Below are 20,000 nucleotides of genomic sequence, written 5' to 3'. Positions count from 1 at the left end.
GATCCAATCATAATTACTGAATAACAAGTTTGAGAAACCCTGTAACAATCAATCAACGTGACTTTGTTTAACTGAATCTCCATCTGTAATGTTGGTTCATTCTCTGGCTGGGAAGATAAGAGGTGGAGGTATCACTCATCTATCCCTGATTAGAAACCTTTAGCATGCAATAATGTAGCATAAAATCTATTTGATTGTTTTTGCTTGATCGCATACAAGCAAATCCAAAAACATGCAGAGTTTGTGAAATATGAACACGAGACTGAAAATAGGATTGCTATGGTTTTCTATGGGTATCATGGTAAAGATCAGACCCTAACAAAGAGGAGTGAGGGTAGGAAAGAGATTAAACGTGGATCTAAAAATCATGTTCTTGGGCTCTGTTTCAAAATATCACTTTTTTTTAATATGACAGCTGTCCCACACGGTCCCTTGACAAAAGTTGTGTAGGACAAATATGTGTTTTATTCTGTTAAATTCCATAATATACTTACTATAAAATACACACAGTGTACAAAACAGTAAGAACACATTCCTAATATTTAGTTGCACTCCCCTAATTTTTCCCACAGAACAGCCTCAATTCGTCAGGTCATGGACTCTACAAGGTGTTGAAAGGGTTCCACAGGGATGCTGGCCCATGTTGACTCCAATGCTTCCAACAGTTGTGTCAAGTTGGCTGGATGTCCTTTGGCTGGTGGACCATTCTTGATACACACGGGAAACTGTTGAGCGTGGAAAACAGCCGCGTTGCAGTTGTTGACACAAACCAGTGTACCTGGCACCTACTACCATACTCCGTTCAAAGGCACTTTAATATTTTGTCTTGCACATTCACCCTCTGAATGGCGCACATACACAATCCATTTCTCAACTGTCTCAAGACTTAAACATCCTTATTTAACATGTCTCCTCCCCTTTCAGAAACACTGATTGTAGTGGATTTAACAAGCGACATCAATAAGGGATCATAGCTTTCACCTGGATTCACCTAGTCAGTCTATGTCATGGAAAGAACTGGTGTTCTTAATGTTTTGTACACTCAGTGTTTGTTGACTGATTGTGTCTTGTCTGTTTAATGAACAAAATAAATGATTGATTTGATTGGCGCAGCCATGAATTTACAGAACCGTAACGTAGCCCTAAACAAACTAAATTGCACGAGATTCATTTTCAAACAGTACATTTATATTTTCCAACGGGGCTATACGTTTGGCTGAGGTTTTTTTCCCACCTGAGTAGCCTTGTTTCACTGCCAAAAATACATTTAAACCATCTAGTGTTCAGCAAAATAACAACACAATGTCAAATACAGGTAGCCTAGTAAAATAATTAACATCCAATCACATTAACCGTTACTCATCCAATCACATTAACCGTTACTCTCTCGCAGGAAACCTTCACTCCTGTGCCGACATTTAGAAACAAAACATGGCAATTTGAAAAATAAGCCAGATGTGTTTTTTTAAGCGAGACTAAAGACGACTTTTCAGTAGTAAAAAAGCAACAGATACCATTAATAACAAGGGGCTAGAAGCGTCTTATATGGTGAGCTACCGAGTGGCTAAGACAGGCAAGCACCATACTATTGTGGAGGACTTCATTCTTCCTGCTGCCGTGGATATGGCTGGGACAATGCTGGGGGAAAAGGACAAAAAACTATACAGACAATGTCTTAATCAAACAAAACTTTCACGACGCATCAGTGACATGGCAGGGAATGTTTTGAAACAATTACTGCTTCGCATACAAGCCAGTAAATTCTATGCGTGACAGCTGGATGAGTCAACAGACGTGGCGGGCCTGGCACAGCTCCTGGTATATGTCTGTTACAGCTGGATGAGTCAACAGACGTGGCGGGCCTGGCACAGCTCCTGGTATATTTCTGTTACAGCTGGATGAGTCAACAGAGGTGGCGGGCCTGGCACAGCTCCTGGTATATGTCTGTTACAGCTGGATGAGTCAACAGGTCCTGGCACAGCTCCTGGTATATGTCTGTTACAGCTGGATGAGTCAACAGACGTGGAGGGCCTGGCACAGCTCCTGGTATATGTCTGTTACAGCTGGATGAGTAAACAGGGCCTGGCACAGCTCCTGGTATGTGTCTGTTACAGCTGGATGAGTCAACAGACGTGGTGGGCCTGGCACAGCTCCTGGTATATGTCTGTTACAGCTGGATGAGTCAACAGACGTGGCACAGCTCCTGGTATATGTCTGTTACAGCTGGATGAGTCAACAGGCCTGGCACAGCTCCTGGTATATGTCTGTTACAGCTGGATGAGTCAACAGGTCCTGGCACAGCTCCTGGTATATGTCTGTTACAGCTGGATGAGTCAACAGGTCCTGACACAGCTCCTGGTATATGTCTGTTACAGCTGGATGAGTCAACAGGGCCTGGCACAGCTCCGGGTATATGTCTATTACAGCTGGATGAGTCAACACGTCCTGGCACAGCTCCTGGTATATGTCTGTTACAGCTGGATGAGTCAACAGGTCCAGGCACAGCTCCGGGTATATGTCTGTTACAGCTGGATGAGTCAACACATCCTGGCACAGCTCCTGGTATATGTCTGTTACAGCTGGATGAGTCAACACATCCTGGCACAGCTCCTGGTATATGTCTGTTACGTTTATGGGGGGGGTCAATTAAGGAAGAAATCCTCTTCTGCAAACCACTGGAAACCAGGACAACAGGACAGGATATTTTTAAAGTACTGGACAGCTTTGTGACATCAAATGGACTTTAATGGTCAAGATGTGTTGGTATCTGTACTGATGGTGCAAAAGCCTTGACAGGGAGACAAAGTAGAGGGGTAACGTGCTTGCAAGCTGTTGCTCCCGATGCCACTTGTGTACACTGCAACATCCACCGAGAGGCTCTTGCTGCCAAAGGAATGTCTGACAGCTTGAAAGACGTTTTGGACACTACAGTGAAAATGGTTAACTGTGTTAAAGTAAGGCCTCTGAACTCTCGTGTATTTTCTGCACTGTGCAATGATATGGGCAGCGACCATGTAACGCTTTTACAACAGATTTTAGCATACCAGCGCACATTATCAAGGGGCAAAGCATTGACATGTTCATTTTAATTGAGAGACGAACTTAAAGTTCTTTACTGACCATAATTTTCACTTGTCTGACCACTTGCATGATGACGAGTTTCTCACACGACTGGGTGATGTTTTTTCTCGCCTGAATGATCTGAATCTAGGATTACAGGGACTCTCCGCAACTATATTCAATGTGAAGGACAAAATTGAGGCTATGATTAAGAAGTTGGAGCTCTTTTCTGTCCGCATTAACAAGGATAACACACAGGTCTTTCCATCATTGTATGATTTGTGTGCAAATGAACTCAATCTTACGGACAATGTCAAATGTGATATAGTGAGGCACCTGAGTGAGTTGGGTGCGCATTTACGCAGGTACTTTCCCGAAACAAATGACACAAACAACTGGATTCATTATCCCTTTCATGCCCTGCCTCCAGTCCACTTACCGATATCTGAACGAGAAAGCCTCATCGAAAAAGCAACAAGCGGTTCTGTGAAAATTGTATTTAATCAGAAATTACTGCCAGATTTCTGGATTGGGCTGCAATTGGGGTATCTTGCCTTGGCAAATCGCGCCTTTAAGACATTGATGCTCTTTGCAACCACGTACCTATGTGAGAGTAGATTCTCTGCCCTCACTAGTATGAACACTAAATACAGGCACAGACTGTGTGGAAAATGATTTAAGACTGAGACTCTCCAATACAACATTGCAGAGTTATGTGCACCCTTTCAAACACACCCTTCTCATTAACCTGTGATGAGTTATTGACAATTTCTGATGAACAAATAAGGTTTTATACGTAAGATGGCTAAATAATCAATAATAAATTACTACGCTGCTGCCCCCGTCATGACAAAAACTCACACAAATGTGTATGTTTAACAAATGTATCGTATAGTGTGTCTGTGGCAGCCTTACAATAAAGGCAAAAAACAACATTTGAGAGTGCGCTGACCCTGGTGCTAGAGGGGGTACAGTTGACCCTGGTGCTAGAGGGGGTACAGTTGACCCTGGTGCTAGAGGGGGTACAGTTGACCCTGGTGCAAGAGGGGGTACAGCTGGAGGTTGAATGTTTAAAGGGATTATAAAAAGTTTGGGAACCACTGACCTAAATGTATTAAACATATTATTAATCTCACCTTTTTTAACCAGGTAGGCTAGTTGAGAACACCTTTATTTAACCAGGTAGGCCAGTTGAGAACACCTTTATTTAACCAGGTAGCTAGTTGAGAACACCTTTATTTAACCAGGTAGGCTAGTTGAGAACACCTTTATTTAACCAGGTAGGCTAGTTGAGAACACCTTTATTTAACCAGGTAGGCTAGTTAAGAACACCTTTATTTAACCAGGTAGACTAGTTGAGAACACCTTTATTTAACCTGGTAGACTAGTTGAGAACACCATTATTTAACCAGGTAGACTAGTTGAGAACACCTTTATTTAACCTGGTAGGCTAGTTAAGAACACCTTTATTTAACCAGGTAGGCTAGTTGAGAACACCTTTATTTAACCAGGTAGGCTAGTTGAGAACACCTTTATTTAACCAGGTAGGCTAGTTGAGAACACCTTTATTTAACCAGGTAGGCTAGTTAAGAACACCTTTATTTAACCAGGTAGACTAGTTGAGAACACCTTTATTTAACCAGGTAGGCTAGTTAAGAACACCTTTATTTAACCTGGTAGACTAGTTGAGAACACCTTTATTTAACCAGGTAGGCTAGTTAAGAACACCTTTATTTAACCAGGTAGACTAGTTGAGAACACCTTTATTTAACCAGGTAGACTAGTTGAGAACACCTTTATTTAACCAGGTAGGCTAGTTGAGAACACCTTTATTTAACCAGGTAGGCTAGTTAAGAACACCTTTATTTAACCAGGTAGGCTAGTTGAGAACACCTTTATTTAACCAGGTAGGCTAGTTAAGAACACCTTTATTTAACCTGGTAGACTAGTTGAGAACACCTTTATTTAACCAGGTAGGCTAGTTGAGAACACCTTTATTTAACCAGGTAGGCTAGTTAAGAACACCTTTATTTAACCAGGTAGACTAGTTGAGAACACCTTTATTTAACCTGGTAGACTAGTTGAGAACACCATTATTTAACCAGGTAGACTAGTTGAGAACACCTTTATTTAACCTGGTAGGCTAGTTAAGAACACCTTTATTTAACCAGTTAGACTAGTTGAGAACACCTTTATTTAACCAGGTAGGCTAGTTAAGAACACCTTTATTTAACATTTACATTAACCAGGTAGACTAGTTGAGAACACCTTTATTTAACCTGGTAGGCTAGTTAAGAACACCTTTATTTAACCAGTTAGACTAGTTGAGAACACCTTTATTTAACCAGGTAGGCTAGTTAAGAACACCTTTATTTAACATTTACATTAACCAGGTAGACTAGTTGAGAACACCTTTATTTAACCAGATAGGCTAGTTGAGAACACCTTTATTTAACCAGGTAGGCTAGTTGAGAACACCTTTATTTAACCAGGTAGGCTAGTTAAGAACACCTTTATTTAACATTTACATTAACCAGGTAGACTAGTTGAGAACACCTTTATTTAACCAGATAGGCTAGTTGAGAACACCTTTATTTAACCAGGTAGGCTAGTTGAGAACACCTTTATTTAACCAGGTAGGCTAGTTAAGAACACCTTTATTTAACCAGGTAGACTAGTTGAGAACACCTTTATTTAACCTGGTAGACTAGTTAAGAACACCTTTATTTAACCAGTTAGACTAGTTGAGAACACCTTTATTTAACCAGGTAGGCTAGTTAAGAACACCTTTATTTAACATTTACATTAACCAGGTAGACTAGTTGAGAACACCTTTATTTAACCAGATAGGCTAGTTGAGAACACCTTTATTTAACCAGGTAGGCTAGTTGAGAACACCTTTATTTAACCAGGTAGGCTAGTTAAGAACACCTTTATTTAACCAGGTAGACTAGTTGAGAACACCTTTATTTAACCAGATAGGCTAGTTGACAACACCTTTTTTAACCAGGTAGGCTAGTTGAGAACACCTTTATTTAACCAGGTAGGCTAGTTAAGAACACCTTTATTTAACCAGGTAGGCTAGTTGAGAACACCTTTATTTAACCAGGTAGACTAGTTAAGAACACCTTTATTTAACCAGGTAGACTAGTTGGGAACACCTTTATTTAACCAGGTAGGCTAGTTGAGAACACCTTTATTTAACCAGGTAGGCTAGTTGAGAACACCTTTATTTAACCAGGTAGGCTAGTTGAGAACAAGTTGTCATTTACAACTGCGACCTGGCCATGATAAAGCAAAGCAGTGCGACACAAACAACATTGAATAAGAGTTACACATGGAATAAACAAGTGTACAGTCAATAACACAATTGGGGGAAAAGGTATGTCTATATACAGTGTGTACAAATGGCGTAAGGAGGTAAGGCAATAAATAGGCCATAGTAGTGAAGTAATTACAGTTTAGCAAATTAACACTGAAGTGATAGATGTGCAGATGATGATGTGCAAGTAGAAATACTGGTGTGCAAAACAGCAGAAAAGTAAATAAAACCAATATGGGGATGAGGTAGGTAGATTGGGTGGGCTATTTACCGATGGACTATGTACAGCTGCAGCAATCAGTTAGCTGCTCAGATAGCTGATGTTTAAAGTTAATGAGGGAAATATAAGTCCCCAGAGTTTCAGCGATTTTTGCAATTCGTTCCAGTCATTGGCAGCAGAGAACTGGAAGGAAAGGTGGCCAAAGGAGATGTTGGCTTTGAGGATGACAAGTGAGATATACCTGCTGGATCGCTTGCTACGGGTGGGTGTTGTTATCATGACCAGTGAGATGAGATAAGGTGGAGCTTTATCTAGCATAGACTTATAGATGACCTGGAGCCAGTGGGTCTGGCGACGAATATGTAGCGAGGGCCAGCCAACTAGAGCGGGTGGGTGGTATATGGGGCTTTGATGACAAAACGGATGGCACTGTGATAGATTACATCCAGTTTGCTGAGTAGAGTATTGGAGGCTATTTTGTAAATGACATCGCCAAAGTCGAAGATCGGTTGGATAGTCAGTTTTATGAGGGTGTTTGGTGGCGTGAGTGAAGGAAGGTTTGTTGCGAAATAGGAAGCCAATTCAAGATTTAATTTTGGATTGGAGATGTTTGATGTGGGTCTGGAAGGAGAGTTTACAGTCTAGGCACCTAGGTATTTGTAGTTGTCCACATATTCTAAGTCAGAACCATTCAGAGTAGTGATGCTATTCGGGCAGGTGGGTGCTGGCAGCGAATGGTTGAAAAGCATGCATTTGGTTTTACTAGCGTTTAAGAGCAGTTGGAGAACACGGAAGGAATGTTGTATGGCATTGAAGCTTGTTTGGGGTTTGTTAACACTGTGTCCAAAGAAGGGCCAGATGTATACAGAATGGTGTCATCTGTGTAGAGGTGGATCAGGGGATCACCCGCATCAAGAGCTTCATTGTTGATATATACAGAGAAAAGAGTCGGCCTGAGAATCGAACCCTGTGGTGCCCCCATAGAAACTGACAGAGGTCCAGACAACAGGCCCTCCGATTTGACACACTAAACTCTGCCTGAGAAGTAGTTGGTGAACCAAGCGAGGCAGTCATTTGAGAAACCAAAGCTGCTGAGTCTGCCGATAATAATACGGTGATTGACAGAGTCAAAAGCCTTGGCCAGGTCGATGAAGATGGCTGCACAGTACTGCCTTTTATTGATGGCAGTTATGATATCGTTTAATACCTTGAGTGTCTCTAAGTGCACCCGTGACCAGCTCGAAAACCGGATTGCACAGCGGAGAAGGTACGGTGGGATTCGAAATGGTCAGTGATCTGTTTATTAACTTGGCTTTCGAAAACCTTTGAAAGGCAGGGCAGGATGGGGATGACCGCGGCAGCTTTCCAATCTTTTGGGATCTCGGACAATACGAAAGAGATGTTGAACAGACTGGTAATAGGGGTTGCAACAATGGCAGCGGATCATTTTTAGAAAGAGAGGGTCCAGATTGTCTAGCTCAGCTAATTTGTACGGGTCCAGGTTTTGCAGCTCTTTCAGATCACCTGCTATCTGGATTTGGGTGATGAGGAAATGAAATAAGTTCCCCAAGATTCTGATGAGACATGAACTAAATACATAAGTGATGTGTATTTTTCTTCGACTTTCTGAAGAGCCAATGGTGTGGGCATGCTACTGTCTGTCATATGTCTGCCATTTTGTACAGCCGTTAGTGATGATGCTAATGGCAATCGTCTTCTGGTAAATGGAAAGGCTTTCCCAAAAACCTTTGCAATTAACTGCTGATTGTAGACTACGTCCAGAGTATCTACACCACAAATGTTTGATTTCTTAGATTTTTCACAGACCTCAAAAGTAGTCTCCTGATGTGGTTTAAGCATTGTTGTGTACTTTCAATTTAGTCAGGTTTTTATTTTTTATTTTTTATTTGAATATTGAGAGCGAAAATTCAGAAAAACTAAAAACTAAAATTTGGGAGGGAAAAAACGACCTGGATTTCAGCAAAAAACACAATAGATTTTATAGGGCCCTAGCGAGGGCAGTGCTGTCACTCGCTGCATGGCAGCTTGACAAATGTTAGTATGAGGCCGTAAAGCGCTGTGACAGCCTCCTGCTGAGAGTTCCGTCTCATTAATGTGTTCTGGCAGGCTGGCCCCCTAATCATACATTTACATATGCAATGACCTATATTTGCATGTCAGATCGCACACTGTCCAGCGTGATTAACAACGGGCACCTCCCTGCGTGGAGTCGCCTTGGGTGGTGGGCGAGAGGCTAGGAGAGGGAAGGGGAGGGCAGGCGAGGGGTGAGCCAGAAATGGGGAGGGTTAGGAGAGGGAAGGGGGGGAGCAGAGGGCCGGAGGGGGTCATTTTTTTGTTGGCCGAGGGGCCGGGCTGCCATGCAGGATTATGTCAGGCGGGGGCCCCGGCATTAGACACTTCATTAGAGCTAATCTGTTTAGCAGTGGGCAGTGTATGTAAACTTCACAGGCCATTTGCGGCACCTCGTTGCCCCCTGGCCTGGCCTTCAAAGGGCAGCCAGGCCGTCCTGAATGACAGGCCGTCTCATCGCACTGGCCTGTCACACACACAGCCGCTCCCAGCTGACACACACACACTGGCACACACTCACTGACACATATGTGGGTGAGGTGCAGCACCTCGACCCCTAACAACAGAGGAGAGGAGGAGAGGCACAGAGAGGAGAGAAGGAGAGGCAGAGAGGAGAGGCAGAGAGGAGAGGAGGAGAGGCAGAGAGGAGAGAAGGAGTGGGAGAGGAGAGGCACACAGAGGAGAGGAGGAGAGGCACACAGAGGAGAGGAGGAGAGGCACACAGAGGAGAGGAGGAGAGGCACACAGAGGAGAGGAGGAGAGGAGAGGAGAAAGGAGAGGACAGGAGAGGGAGAGGAGAGGCACACAGAGGAGAGGAGGAGAGGCACACAGAGGAGAGGAGGAGAGGCAGAGAGGAGGAGAGGCAGAGAGGAGAGGAGAGGGAGAGGAGAGGAGAGGAGAGGAGAGGAGAGGAGAGGAGAGGAGAGGAGAGGAGAGTCATTTTGAGAGGAGAGGAGAGGACCTGTTCCCTATCTTTTCCCCTGATTAGAGTCCCTATTTCTCCCTTGTTTTCCGGAGAGGATCAAGTGCCTTCCCAAGGCAACCTGAGGAGAGGAGAGGAGGAGAGGAGAGGCACACAGAGGGAGAGGAGGAGAGGCACACAGAGGAGAGGAGGAGAGGGAGAGGAGAGGCACACAGAGGAGAGAAGGAGAGGAGAGGAGGAGAGGCACACAGAGGAGAGAAGGAGAGGAGAGGAGAGGAGAGGAGAGGAGAGGAGAGGAGAGGAGCAACAATGGAGAGGAGAGGAGATTGTCTAGAGAGGAGAGGGAGAGGAGAGGAGAGGAGAGGAGAGGAGAGAGAGATCACCTGAGAGGAGAGGAGAGGCACACAGAGGACAGAAAAGTGAAATAAACAATCAAATAAACAGTAAACATTACACTCACAAAGGTTCCAAAAGAATAAAGACATTTCAAATTACATTATGTATATATACAGTGTAGTAATGATGTGCAAATAGTTTAAGTACAAAAGGGAAAATAAATAAACATAAATATGGGTTGAATTTACAATAGAGTTTGTTCTTCACTGGTTGTCCTTTTCTTGTGGCAACAGGTCACACATCTTGCTGCTGTGATGGTACACTGTGGTATTTCACTCAATAGATATGGGACTAAATCAAAATTGGGTTTGTTTTGGAATTCTTTGTGGATCTGTGTAATCTGAGAGAAATATGTGTTTCTAATATGGTCATACATTTGACAGGAGGTTAGGAAGTGCAGCTCAGTTACCACTTCATTTTGTGGGCAGTGAGCATATAGCCCGTCTTCTCTTGAGAGCCATGTCTGCCTATGGCGGCCTTTCTCAATAACAAGGCTATGCTCACTGAGTCTGTACATAGTCAAAGCTTTCCTTAAGTTTGGGTCAGTCACAGTAGTCAGGTATTCTGCCACTGTTTACTCTCTGTTTAGGGCCAAATAGCATTCTAGTTTGCTCTGTTTTTTTGGTAAATTCTTCCAATGTGTTAAGTAATTATCTTTTAGTTTTCTCATGATTTGGTTGGGTCTAATTGTGTTGCTGTCTCTCAACTCAACAAAGCCAAGGAACTGAGCCCAATGCTGTCTCAACTCCAAGTCATCGCGGGTGGGAGTGGAACTGAGCCCAATGCTGTCTCAACTCCAAGTCATCGCGGGTGGGAGTGGAACTGAGCCCAATGCTGTCTCAACTCCAAGTCATCGAGGGTGGGAGTGGAACTGAGCCCAATGCTGTCTCAACTCCAAGTCATCGAGGGTGGGAGTGGAACTGAGCCCAATGCTGTCTCAACTCCAAGTCATCGCGGGTGGGAGTGGAACTGAGCCCAATGCTGTCTCAACTCCAAGTCATCGCGGGTGGGAGTGGAACTGAGCCCAATGCTGTCTCAACTCCAAGTCATCGCGGGTGGAAGTGGAACTGAGCCCAATGCTGTCTCAACTCCAAGTCATCGCGGGTGGGAGTGGAACTGAGCCCAATGCTGTCTCAACTCCAAGTCATCGAGGGTGGGAGTGGAACTGAGCCCAATGCTGTCTCAACTCCAAGTCATCGAGGGTGGGAGTGGATATTTCGCCTAGATTTTTTTGTCCCCCCCACTTTGGTTCTGAAATCACGGACTAATTAACTTGGTCACCAGCCCCCCCCCCTCTCTACTCATCACCAGCCTCCCTGACCCCCCTCTACTCATCACCAGCCTCCCTGGCCCCCTCTACTCATCACCAGCCTCCCTGACCCCCCTACTCATCACCTGCCTCCCTGAACCCCCTCCCCCCCCTACTCATCACCCGCCTCCCTGAACCCCCCTACTCATCACCCGCCTCCCTCTCCCCGTCTCCTCTCCCATCCTCAGCACCACCATACAATATTCATCCATCCATCCTTCCCTACCCCGCCGGTGTTTCTCTCTCTGCTCTTCTTCAATCTGTTCCTGAACCACGCCACGTTTGCTCGCTTAAAACCCTCTGTCTTGTCTCACAGTTTACACACACAACCACACACACACACACACACACACACACACACACAGATCTGAGCCTGTCACAACCTGCAGTAACGATCAAAACCCGTTTTGAGAATCTCTCCCTCCCACTCACTCAAAGAGCAAAAGCACCACTAAACATGCACATGGTGCCAGTTCCACTTTACCTAATGCATATGCATAAAACCTCTGGAACGCAGCGACATGATATCGCCAGCGATACAGAGTCCTTCACCACACACATATTATACATCTCACATTTTCAGGAGGGGAGATTTTTGTTCTTCTTTTCTCTTTTCGCAGATTAAACAGAGAAAGGGTGAAATAGACAGAAGACCTGTTGTCTGCTGATAGCACTGGCGGCTGGTGACACCATTTGGGCAGGACGGGCTCTTGGTAATGGCTGGAATGGACCGGTATTGACACATCAAAAGCATTGGTTCCTTGTGTTTGATACCATTCACTTCATTCCAGTCATTATTAAGAGCCGTCCCTCCCTTCACCAGCCTCCTGTGGCTGGTAGAGTCACAGTATGGCGCTAGACGCCTAACAGGAAGTAGAATGCCTGGATCTGGATGTGATAGGCCTGCTGTGTTTTACATCCTAACTGTGAAATCTAATCTTGCATAAACTAATAGTATGCATGTTATTAGACCTACTTCTAAATATATTTCCTATGTTTTAATACAATCATGAAAAGAGATAATGAACTGAAATTAGGCTAAATAGTGAAAAACAGACAGAGGAAATCATTATTACCACAACCGTCGTTATTGATTATGATGTCTCATTAGAAGAAGAAAATACATGAAATAAATGATGAAATCTTCTCTTGTTCTTTCCTTTTTTTGTGCACAACCCGATTATCCTTAAATTAGATAGATATCAAACATCTTCTTTAAAAAAAAAATGTTCCCCCTGGCTATTTCACAGTTACTATTGCACTGGCTTTGCATACACAGGAAAAACAACAGGACTATTTTTTTGCTTTAGAAAAAGCGGTTGTTTTCCCGTTTTGTCCCCGGTGTATGGATATGGATTGTCTGGGTGAGTCCATTCAATATATTGTGGACCCAGAAACATCCTTGTGCATGAAGGAGATCAATGAGGATGATGTATGATACTGCTTCTGCACCGTAACAACCTCAATGTTACCAAACACAAATCTCCACCAGCCTCGAGAGTTTCAGTCAATACTAACTCTCTCTCCACCATTCATCTAGCCTTTCCTACATGCCTATACTGTATCATTCAGGCCAATTTACACATTTGTAGTATTTATAATACTGTTACTGAAAATGCATTTTGTTCTTGAACTTTACTTGGAATCGAATATAGCCTAAATTGTACTCAACTTTATTTACATGAACAGACTAACTTTTAATTCAAAGTATGAATGATAATTTGTGAGTTAACACACATGTAAAGGGATCCTACCTGTGGCTGGAATATAGGTACAGCTGCCTGCTGGCCTTGTGATTGGGTGAAAGGTTAGGGTGAAGGGATCCTACCTGTGGCTGGAATATAGGTACAGCTGCCTGCTGGCCTTGTGATTGGGTGAAAGGTTAGGGTGAAGGGATCCTACCTGTGGCTGGAATATAGGTACAGCTGCCTGCTGGCCTTGTGATTGGGTGAAAGGTTAGGGTGAAGGGATCCTACCTGTGGCTGGAATATAGGTACAGCTGCATGCTGGCCTTGTGATTGGGTGAAAGGTTAGGGTAAAGGGATCCTACCTGTGGCTGGAATATAGGTACAGCTGCCTGCTGGCCTTGTGATTGGGTGAAAGGTTAGGGTGAAGGGATCCTACCTGTGGCTGGAACGAGGGTACTGCTGCCTGCTGGCCTTGTGATTGGGTGAAAGGTTAGGGTGAAGGGATCCTAACTGTGGCTGGAACAAGGGTACTGCTGCCTGCTGGCCTTGTGATTGGGTGAAAGGTTAGGGTGAAGGGATCCTACCTGTGGCTGGAACGAGGGTACTGCTGCCTGCTGGCCTTGTGATTGGGTGAAAGGTTAGGGTGAAGGGATCCTACCTGTGGCTGGAATGAGGGTACTGCTGCCTGCTGGCCTTGTGATTGGGTGAAAGGTTAGGGTGAAGGGATCCTACCTGTGGCTGGAACGAGGGTACTGCTGCCTGCTGGCCTTGTGATTGGGAGTCCATGTCCATGGTGTTAGAAGATCAGTCACTAACACCTCTGAGGAAACACAAACAGAACCTACAGTTAAAATTACAATATCAATTCAAATTAAATGTATTTATAAAGCCCTTCTTACATCAGCTGATATCTCAAAGTGCTGTACAGAAACCCAGCCTAAAACCCCAAACAGCAAGCAATGCAGGTGTAGAAGCACGGTGGCTAGGAAAAACTCCCTAGAAAGGCCAGAACCTAGGAAGAAACCTAGAGAGGAACCAGGCCTCTCCAATAGTTAGAAATCACTCCGCCATTTCCTGGTTGCAAAAATTCTAATGGTTCAGACAATTTCAGTTTATCTGACAAAATAACTATGTACAGTGTAGAGAACAATTATACCATCTTAAACACTGTGAAACAGAGTTTCACCAAAAATATCGTTTTTTTCAGCTGTTTGAAGATGGTGTACAACACCCAATGTAAAAACAAACAAACACTAAACATAAGAACGGGAAGCATAGAAATACCACACATAGAACAGATTTGACTTATTTTACAGATTTTACTTGCTTTCAATGAGAACGACAGATCTATAACTCACATTACAACATGAATTTGAATCGGGTTGCCCAAAAAGCTACCTACTGCGCCTTTAACATTATAGTCACAAGCTTCAATCAAAGTTCTCCTTTCCCTCACAGCCAGGTAGAAACATACCAGGAAGTAGAACATCCTATTACCTCTAGAGAAGAACTCCTCACTCCGCCATCTAACAGTCCAAACACTCACAGACTAGAAACACCACACTGCCTGAGCATTACAGAGCCTGAGACTGTGTTGCTGACGTGACTGTTGCCTGGGTACTGTCTGCGTCTCAATGGACCTGAAAGCCTTTGTGTTAGAGAGAGAGCGCACACACACACACAGTCTGACCTGCTCTTATATGTCTCCCGCACAGCTCAGGTTACACTGGTTTTGGCAGAGATTCAATGTGGGATTGACAACAGAAGACCACACACATGCCATCCATTGAGTTCCACAATAACTGTATGGGAATGACGTGTAAAATCACCTTGTAGCAAGAGTGTACAGGTCCTTAATGTAGTCAATTCTGTTTGCCAATGATATTCAAAACGGTAATATCTAAAGTAGTGTGTACAGTGTACTAATTGCTTGTTCGAGCTTGTTACAGTGTAATTACATACCACTGCGCATTCCACTGTTAGTTTCTACTGAATAGCCCCAGGTCTGTGTAATGCACTTTAAAGTGTTGCCAAGAAGAATATTTTAAAATTCATTAAAAAAATATATATATATATAAAAAAACACATGATGCAAAAATCCTTTTCACACGTGCAACTTGCTGATGATTCCAGGGCCACCTCCCCATGTGTACCCAGAGGATGAGCACACTCCCAGGACTGTCAACATACGCCCTGGAATCTAACTCAAACATGGACATATTCAGTCACGTATGCTGGCTAGTCGTCCTGGGCGGTATACTTGTATATACCTTATTATACAGGGTATTTTGGGGAAATACCGACGGTATGACTTTCAATATTGTCCACAAGAAAATAAAATAATTATAATTCAGTTGTAGCCAGTCACATGGTATGCTTGTTTACAAAGAGCACGTGGAGACAACGTGAGATGACGAGCCACTGTTAAACAGCACAAGAGATGTGATCAAGTTACACTTGAAATGCACTACTACTAACTGCCAGCTAAATATGTGCCAAATATATTTTCTCCAGGCTCAAGGTTCCAGCTATGCATTTGGTTTGCTAACTTGCTAGCTATATGTGGCTAGCTTGAAAAATCAAAGCTTCTTGGTTACAGCAGAGATAATCAACCCCCCCCCCCCCTGGATAAAGTGTGGAAAGCATTTTGAGATGGTTGTATTACTTTACTTGGGGTGGCAGACATCCTAGTGGATAGAGCGTTGGGCCTGTAACCGAAAGGTTGAATCCCTGAGCTGACAAGGTAAAAAACCATCTGTAATTCTGAACAAGGCAGTTAACCCACTGTTCCTAGGCCGTCATTATAAATAAGAAATTGTAAATAAGAAAAGTTGGTTTGGTGTATCTAGCTTGAACAGTTCAATAGTTACTGTTGGTGGGTTACTTTAAGCAAATGTAATTATATTTATAGTTATATACTGAACAAAAATATAAACGCAGCATGCTGATGGTCCCATGTTTCATGAGCTGAAATAAAATATCCTAAGTGGGTGAGCTGATGACCTCCCATGGCCCACCCAGTCATGGGAAATCCATAGATTAGGGCCTGAAGCATTTATTTCAATTGACTGATTTCTTTATATGACCTGTAACTTGAAATTGTTGTATGTTGCGTTTTATTTTTTGTTCAGTATAGTTGATAAAGGTTTAAAATCATTTTAAGTTAGGATAGCCTGAATGTTTTAAAGTTGGTCTTGTAGCTTTATTGGCTAAGGAGAAATACCATTTTGTTAGGATAGCCTGAATGTTTTAAAGTTGGTCTTGTAGATTAATTGGCTAAGGAGAAGGACCATTTTGTTAGGATAGCCTGAATGTTTTACAGTTGGTCTTGTAGCTTAATTGGCTAAGGAGAAGGACCATTTTGTTAGGATAGCCTGAATGTTTTAAAGTTGGTCTTGTAGCTTTATTGGCTAAGGAGAAGGACCATTTTGTTAGGATAGCCTGAATGTTTTAAAGTTGGTCTTGTAGCTTTATTGGCTAAGGAGAAGGACCATTTTGTTAGGATAGCCTGAATGTTTTAAATTTGGTCTTGTAGATTAATTGGCTAAGGAGAAATACCATTTTGTTAGGATAGCCTGAATGTTTTACAGTTGGTCTTGTAGCTTAATTGGCTCAGGAGAATGACCATTTTGTTAGGATAGCCTGAATGTTTTAAAGTTGGTCTTGTAGCTTTATTGGCTAAGGAGAAGGACCATTTTGTTAGGATAGCCTGAATGTTTTAAAGTTGGTCTTGTAGATTAATTGGCTAAGGAGAAGGACCATTTTGTTAGGATAGCCTGAATGTTTTAAAGTTGGTCTTGTAGCTTTATTGGCTAAGGAGAAGGACCATTTTGTTAGGATAGCCTGAATGTTTTAAAGTTGGTCTTGTAGATTAATTGGCTAAGGAGAAGGACCATTTTGTTAGGATAGCCTGAATGTTTTAAAGTTGGTCTTGTAGATTAATTGGCTCAGGAGAAGGACCATTTTGTTAGGATAGCCTGAATGTTTTAAAGTTGGTCTTGTAGCTTAATTGGCTAAGGAGAAGGACCATTTTGTTAGGATAGCCTGAATGTTTTAAAGTTGGTCTTGTAGCTTAATTGGCTCAGGTGAAGGACCATTTTGTTAGGATAGCCTGAATGTTTTAAAGTTGTTCTTGTAGCTTAATTGGCTCAGGAGAAGGACCATTTTGTTAGGATAGCCTGAATGTTTTAAAGTTGGTCTTGTAGATTAATTGGCTCAGGAGAAGGACCATTTTGAATATCTACCTCTATATCTCTATGCTTCTCTTTCAAACTCATTATCATTTATGCAAATGTTTTAAGTTTATAGTTCAAAAAGTATATATAGTATAACAAATCTTTTCACAACCAATCTAAGTAGGGTCAGTCTGAACATCTCAAAGTTCGTTTGGAGTTGATATCGTAAATCGGTGAAAGAGGATGGATCTAGAATTCATCATATTTTTACCATTTTAGTCTATGGCCCTTTTTGCAATTGAAATGCATTGGTATCCCTAGCAACGGCTCCATTTGGGTTGTTCAATGGCGAGACATGAGAGCGCTGTTAGCTGATATTAGCTTGCTACTTTTCCTCACTATAAACTCAGACAAACAGCTGTAACTTTTGATTGGTAGGAGATGATTATGTTCTAAGTCCAGATTTGAATAGCAGAGAAGTACACCACAATGTCATACACTATAAGTTTGCATCTAAAGTGCTGCATAACTTGTCAAAATGTCAACAGTTTGTAAAACTCTTGGCCCAAGAAAGTCTCTTCTACTTATTGGTGTCCTTTAGTAGTGGTTTATTTGCAGGAATTCAACCATGATGACCTGATTCATGCAGTCTCCTCTGAACAGCTGATATTGAGATGTGTCTGTTACTTTAACTCTGTAAAGGATTTATTTGGGCTGCCATTTCTGAGGCTGATAACTCTAATGAACTTATCCTCTGCAGCAGAGATAACTCTGGATCTTCCTTTCCTGTGGCGGTCCTCATGAGAGCCAGCTTCATCATAGTGCTTGATGGTTTTTGCGACTGCACCTGAATAAACTTTAAAAGTTCTTGACATTTTAAGGACTGACTGACCTTAATGTCTTAAAGTAATTTGAATTGTCATTTCTCGTTGTTTATTTCAGCTGTTCTTGACAAAATATGGACTTGGTCTTTCACCAAATAGGGCTATTTTCCGAATATCACCACTACCTTGTCACAACACAACTGATTGGCTCAAACAAATCACGAAGGAAAGAAATTCCACAAATTAACTTAACAAAGCACACCTGTTAATCGAAATGCATTCCAGGTGACTACCTCATGATGCTGGTTGAGAGAATGCCAAGAGTGTGCAAAGCTGTCATCAAGGCAAAGGGTGGCTACTTTAAGGGAAGACAAAGTGACTCTATGCAGTGAGCGTAAATCAGTTGACGTGTGACAAAAAGCAAATAGAGGATCCAGGTAGGTCATGTTTTCTCCCCTCAGCCAGATGAGTGAGTGAGTGAGTGAGTGAGTGAGTGAGTGAGTGAGTGAGTGAGTGAGTGAGTGAGTGAGTGGCCTGCCTGGCCTGACTCTACACAGTAGATAGATACAGGCTTCACAATTAGGATGACTCTCACTATCTGTCAGCATCGGCTCCGTCACACGACCATGACACACACACACACACAATCCCGACCCACAGACAGGGATACAATATGAACACTCCCTTGCACAAACACAATGTTTGATTCTCACACACACACACACACACACACACACACACACACACACACACACACACACACACACACACACACACACACACACACACACACACACACACACACACACACACACACACACACACACACACACACACACACACACACACACACACACGTTTGTGTGTGTTGGTGTGTATCCTTCCCTGCGAGACTCTGTCTGGTTGTCAGGACAGGAGACAGAGGGAGCTTGAGCATTCCCCCATGTAGCCAATTAAAATGCTGCGTTCAGGAGTTGCAGAGAGAGAAACACCGTCTCCGTGGCGATAGAATCCGGGTGATTTAGTAAAGGTTAATCAGGTTAATTAGCTGTAAATCTGCCGACGTGTCGTTGAGTTGCAGTGTGGCACACGCCAGGGATGTTCGCCATCACCACTATTGTTGTTGGTTTGGTTAGGCTTTAGTTTTCTGGTATTCCGGGATCATTTGCCTTCGAGTGCCGCGCTTTGAAGAACTTAAAAAGTGTTTGCACAACACAGTCTCTCCTGGGATTGTGTTGGGAGCCTTCTTTTCCCCTCTTCTGAAATGTACATTAAAAGCCTCTTTTAAAATAATTAATCAGCATTCAAATGCAAAAAAATAAAAAATCATTAGCAGAATGAAAAATACCCAAAGTTGGCGAGGGAGACTAAAAGATCATCAGTTCAGTTCAACGTCTGACTCCCATACAACATGATCTGCTTTTAAATATATGAATAAAGTCATCAAGGAATAAATTACACACACCCTGACAGCTCATCCTTTGTCAAATCCATGATGGAAATCCTACATATTCTATCACAAAATAGCCTATATTCATAAAGCAAACAGCTGGCTAAGTGACGTAGCCTGGCACACAAAACAACTTAAAAATGTATGGACATAACTGCAAAGACTGTCTTGAAGATGTTTTTTCTCGACCACTTGCGGTGGTCCATAAGCCAGTGAGGATACAGTGAGTGCCTGGTGTGCTCCAGCCTGACATTTGGCTGGGCTGGAGTGTTGTTTGGGCCATGAGTTACCCTCACTAGTGGTTATTAACAGTCCAGTCTCCTTTCCTGCTGAGGTTTCAGATGGGGGCTGACGCTAACACCCCTCTCTTCTCACTGATCCGGCTCCGTGTCAAAATACCCACGAGGCATCTGGGTTCTACATCTCTCCATCCCACACTCTCGTTAACAGGATCAGTTAAGACTGCCAGTTTACATCAGAGCAGGGGAGATGCACTAACGAGGAAAGAACAATTAACGGCCAGCACTCACTCATTCTGGAGGC

General features: G+C 43.0%; 1 protein-coding gene across 2 annotated transcripts in view; it reads right to left on the bottom strand.

Annotated features, from left to right (window-relative positions):
• Window positions 1–20,000, bottom strand: part of LOC123996601 (serine/threonine-protein kinase Nek7) — a 147,032-nt gene that overhangs the window by 89,753 nt on the left and 37,279 nt on the right. The window contains exon 2 of one of the 2 annotated variants that reach the window (XM_046300094.1): window positions 13,741–13,828. In XM_046300094.1, coding sequence (XP_046156050.1) covers window positions 13,741–13,800 — 60 coding nt within the window. In that variant the 5' untranslated portion in view covers window positions 13,801–13,828. Of the gene's footprint in view, window positions 1–13,444; window positions 13,509–13,740; window positions 13,829–20,000 lie in introns of those variants that run through there. The other variant, XM_046300095.1, reaches the window with a different exon arrangement.

Source organism: Oncorhynchus gorbuscha, linkage group LG15, assembly GCF_021184085.1.
Source record: "Oncorhynchus gorbuscha isolate QuinsamMale2020 ecotype Even-year linkage group LG15, OgorEven_v1.0, whole genome shotgun sequence".
In the NCBI taxonomy this organism is placed as follows: Eukaryota; Metazoa; Chordata; class Actinopteri; order Salmoniformes; family Salmonidae; genus Oncorhynchus; species Oncorhynchus gorbuscha.
The sequence above is the reverse complement of the archived record's forward strand: the minus strand, read 5'-3'. Positions and strand labels throughout refer to the sequence as shown.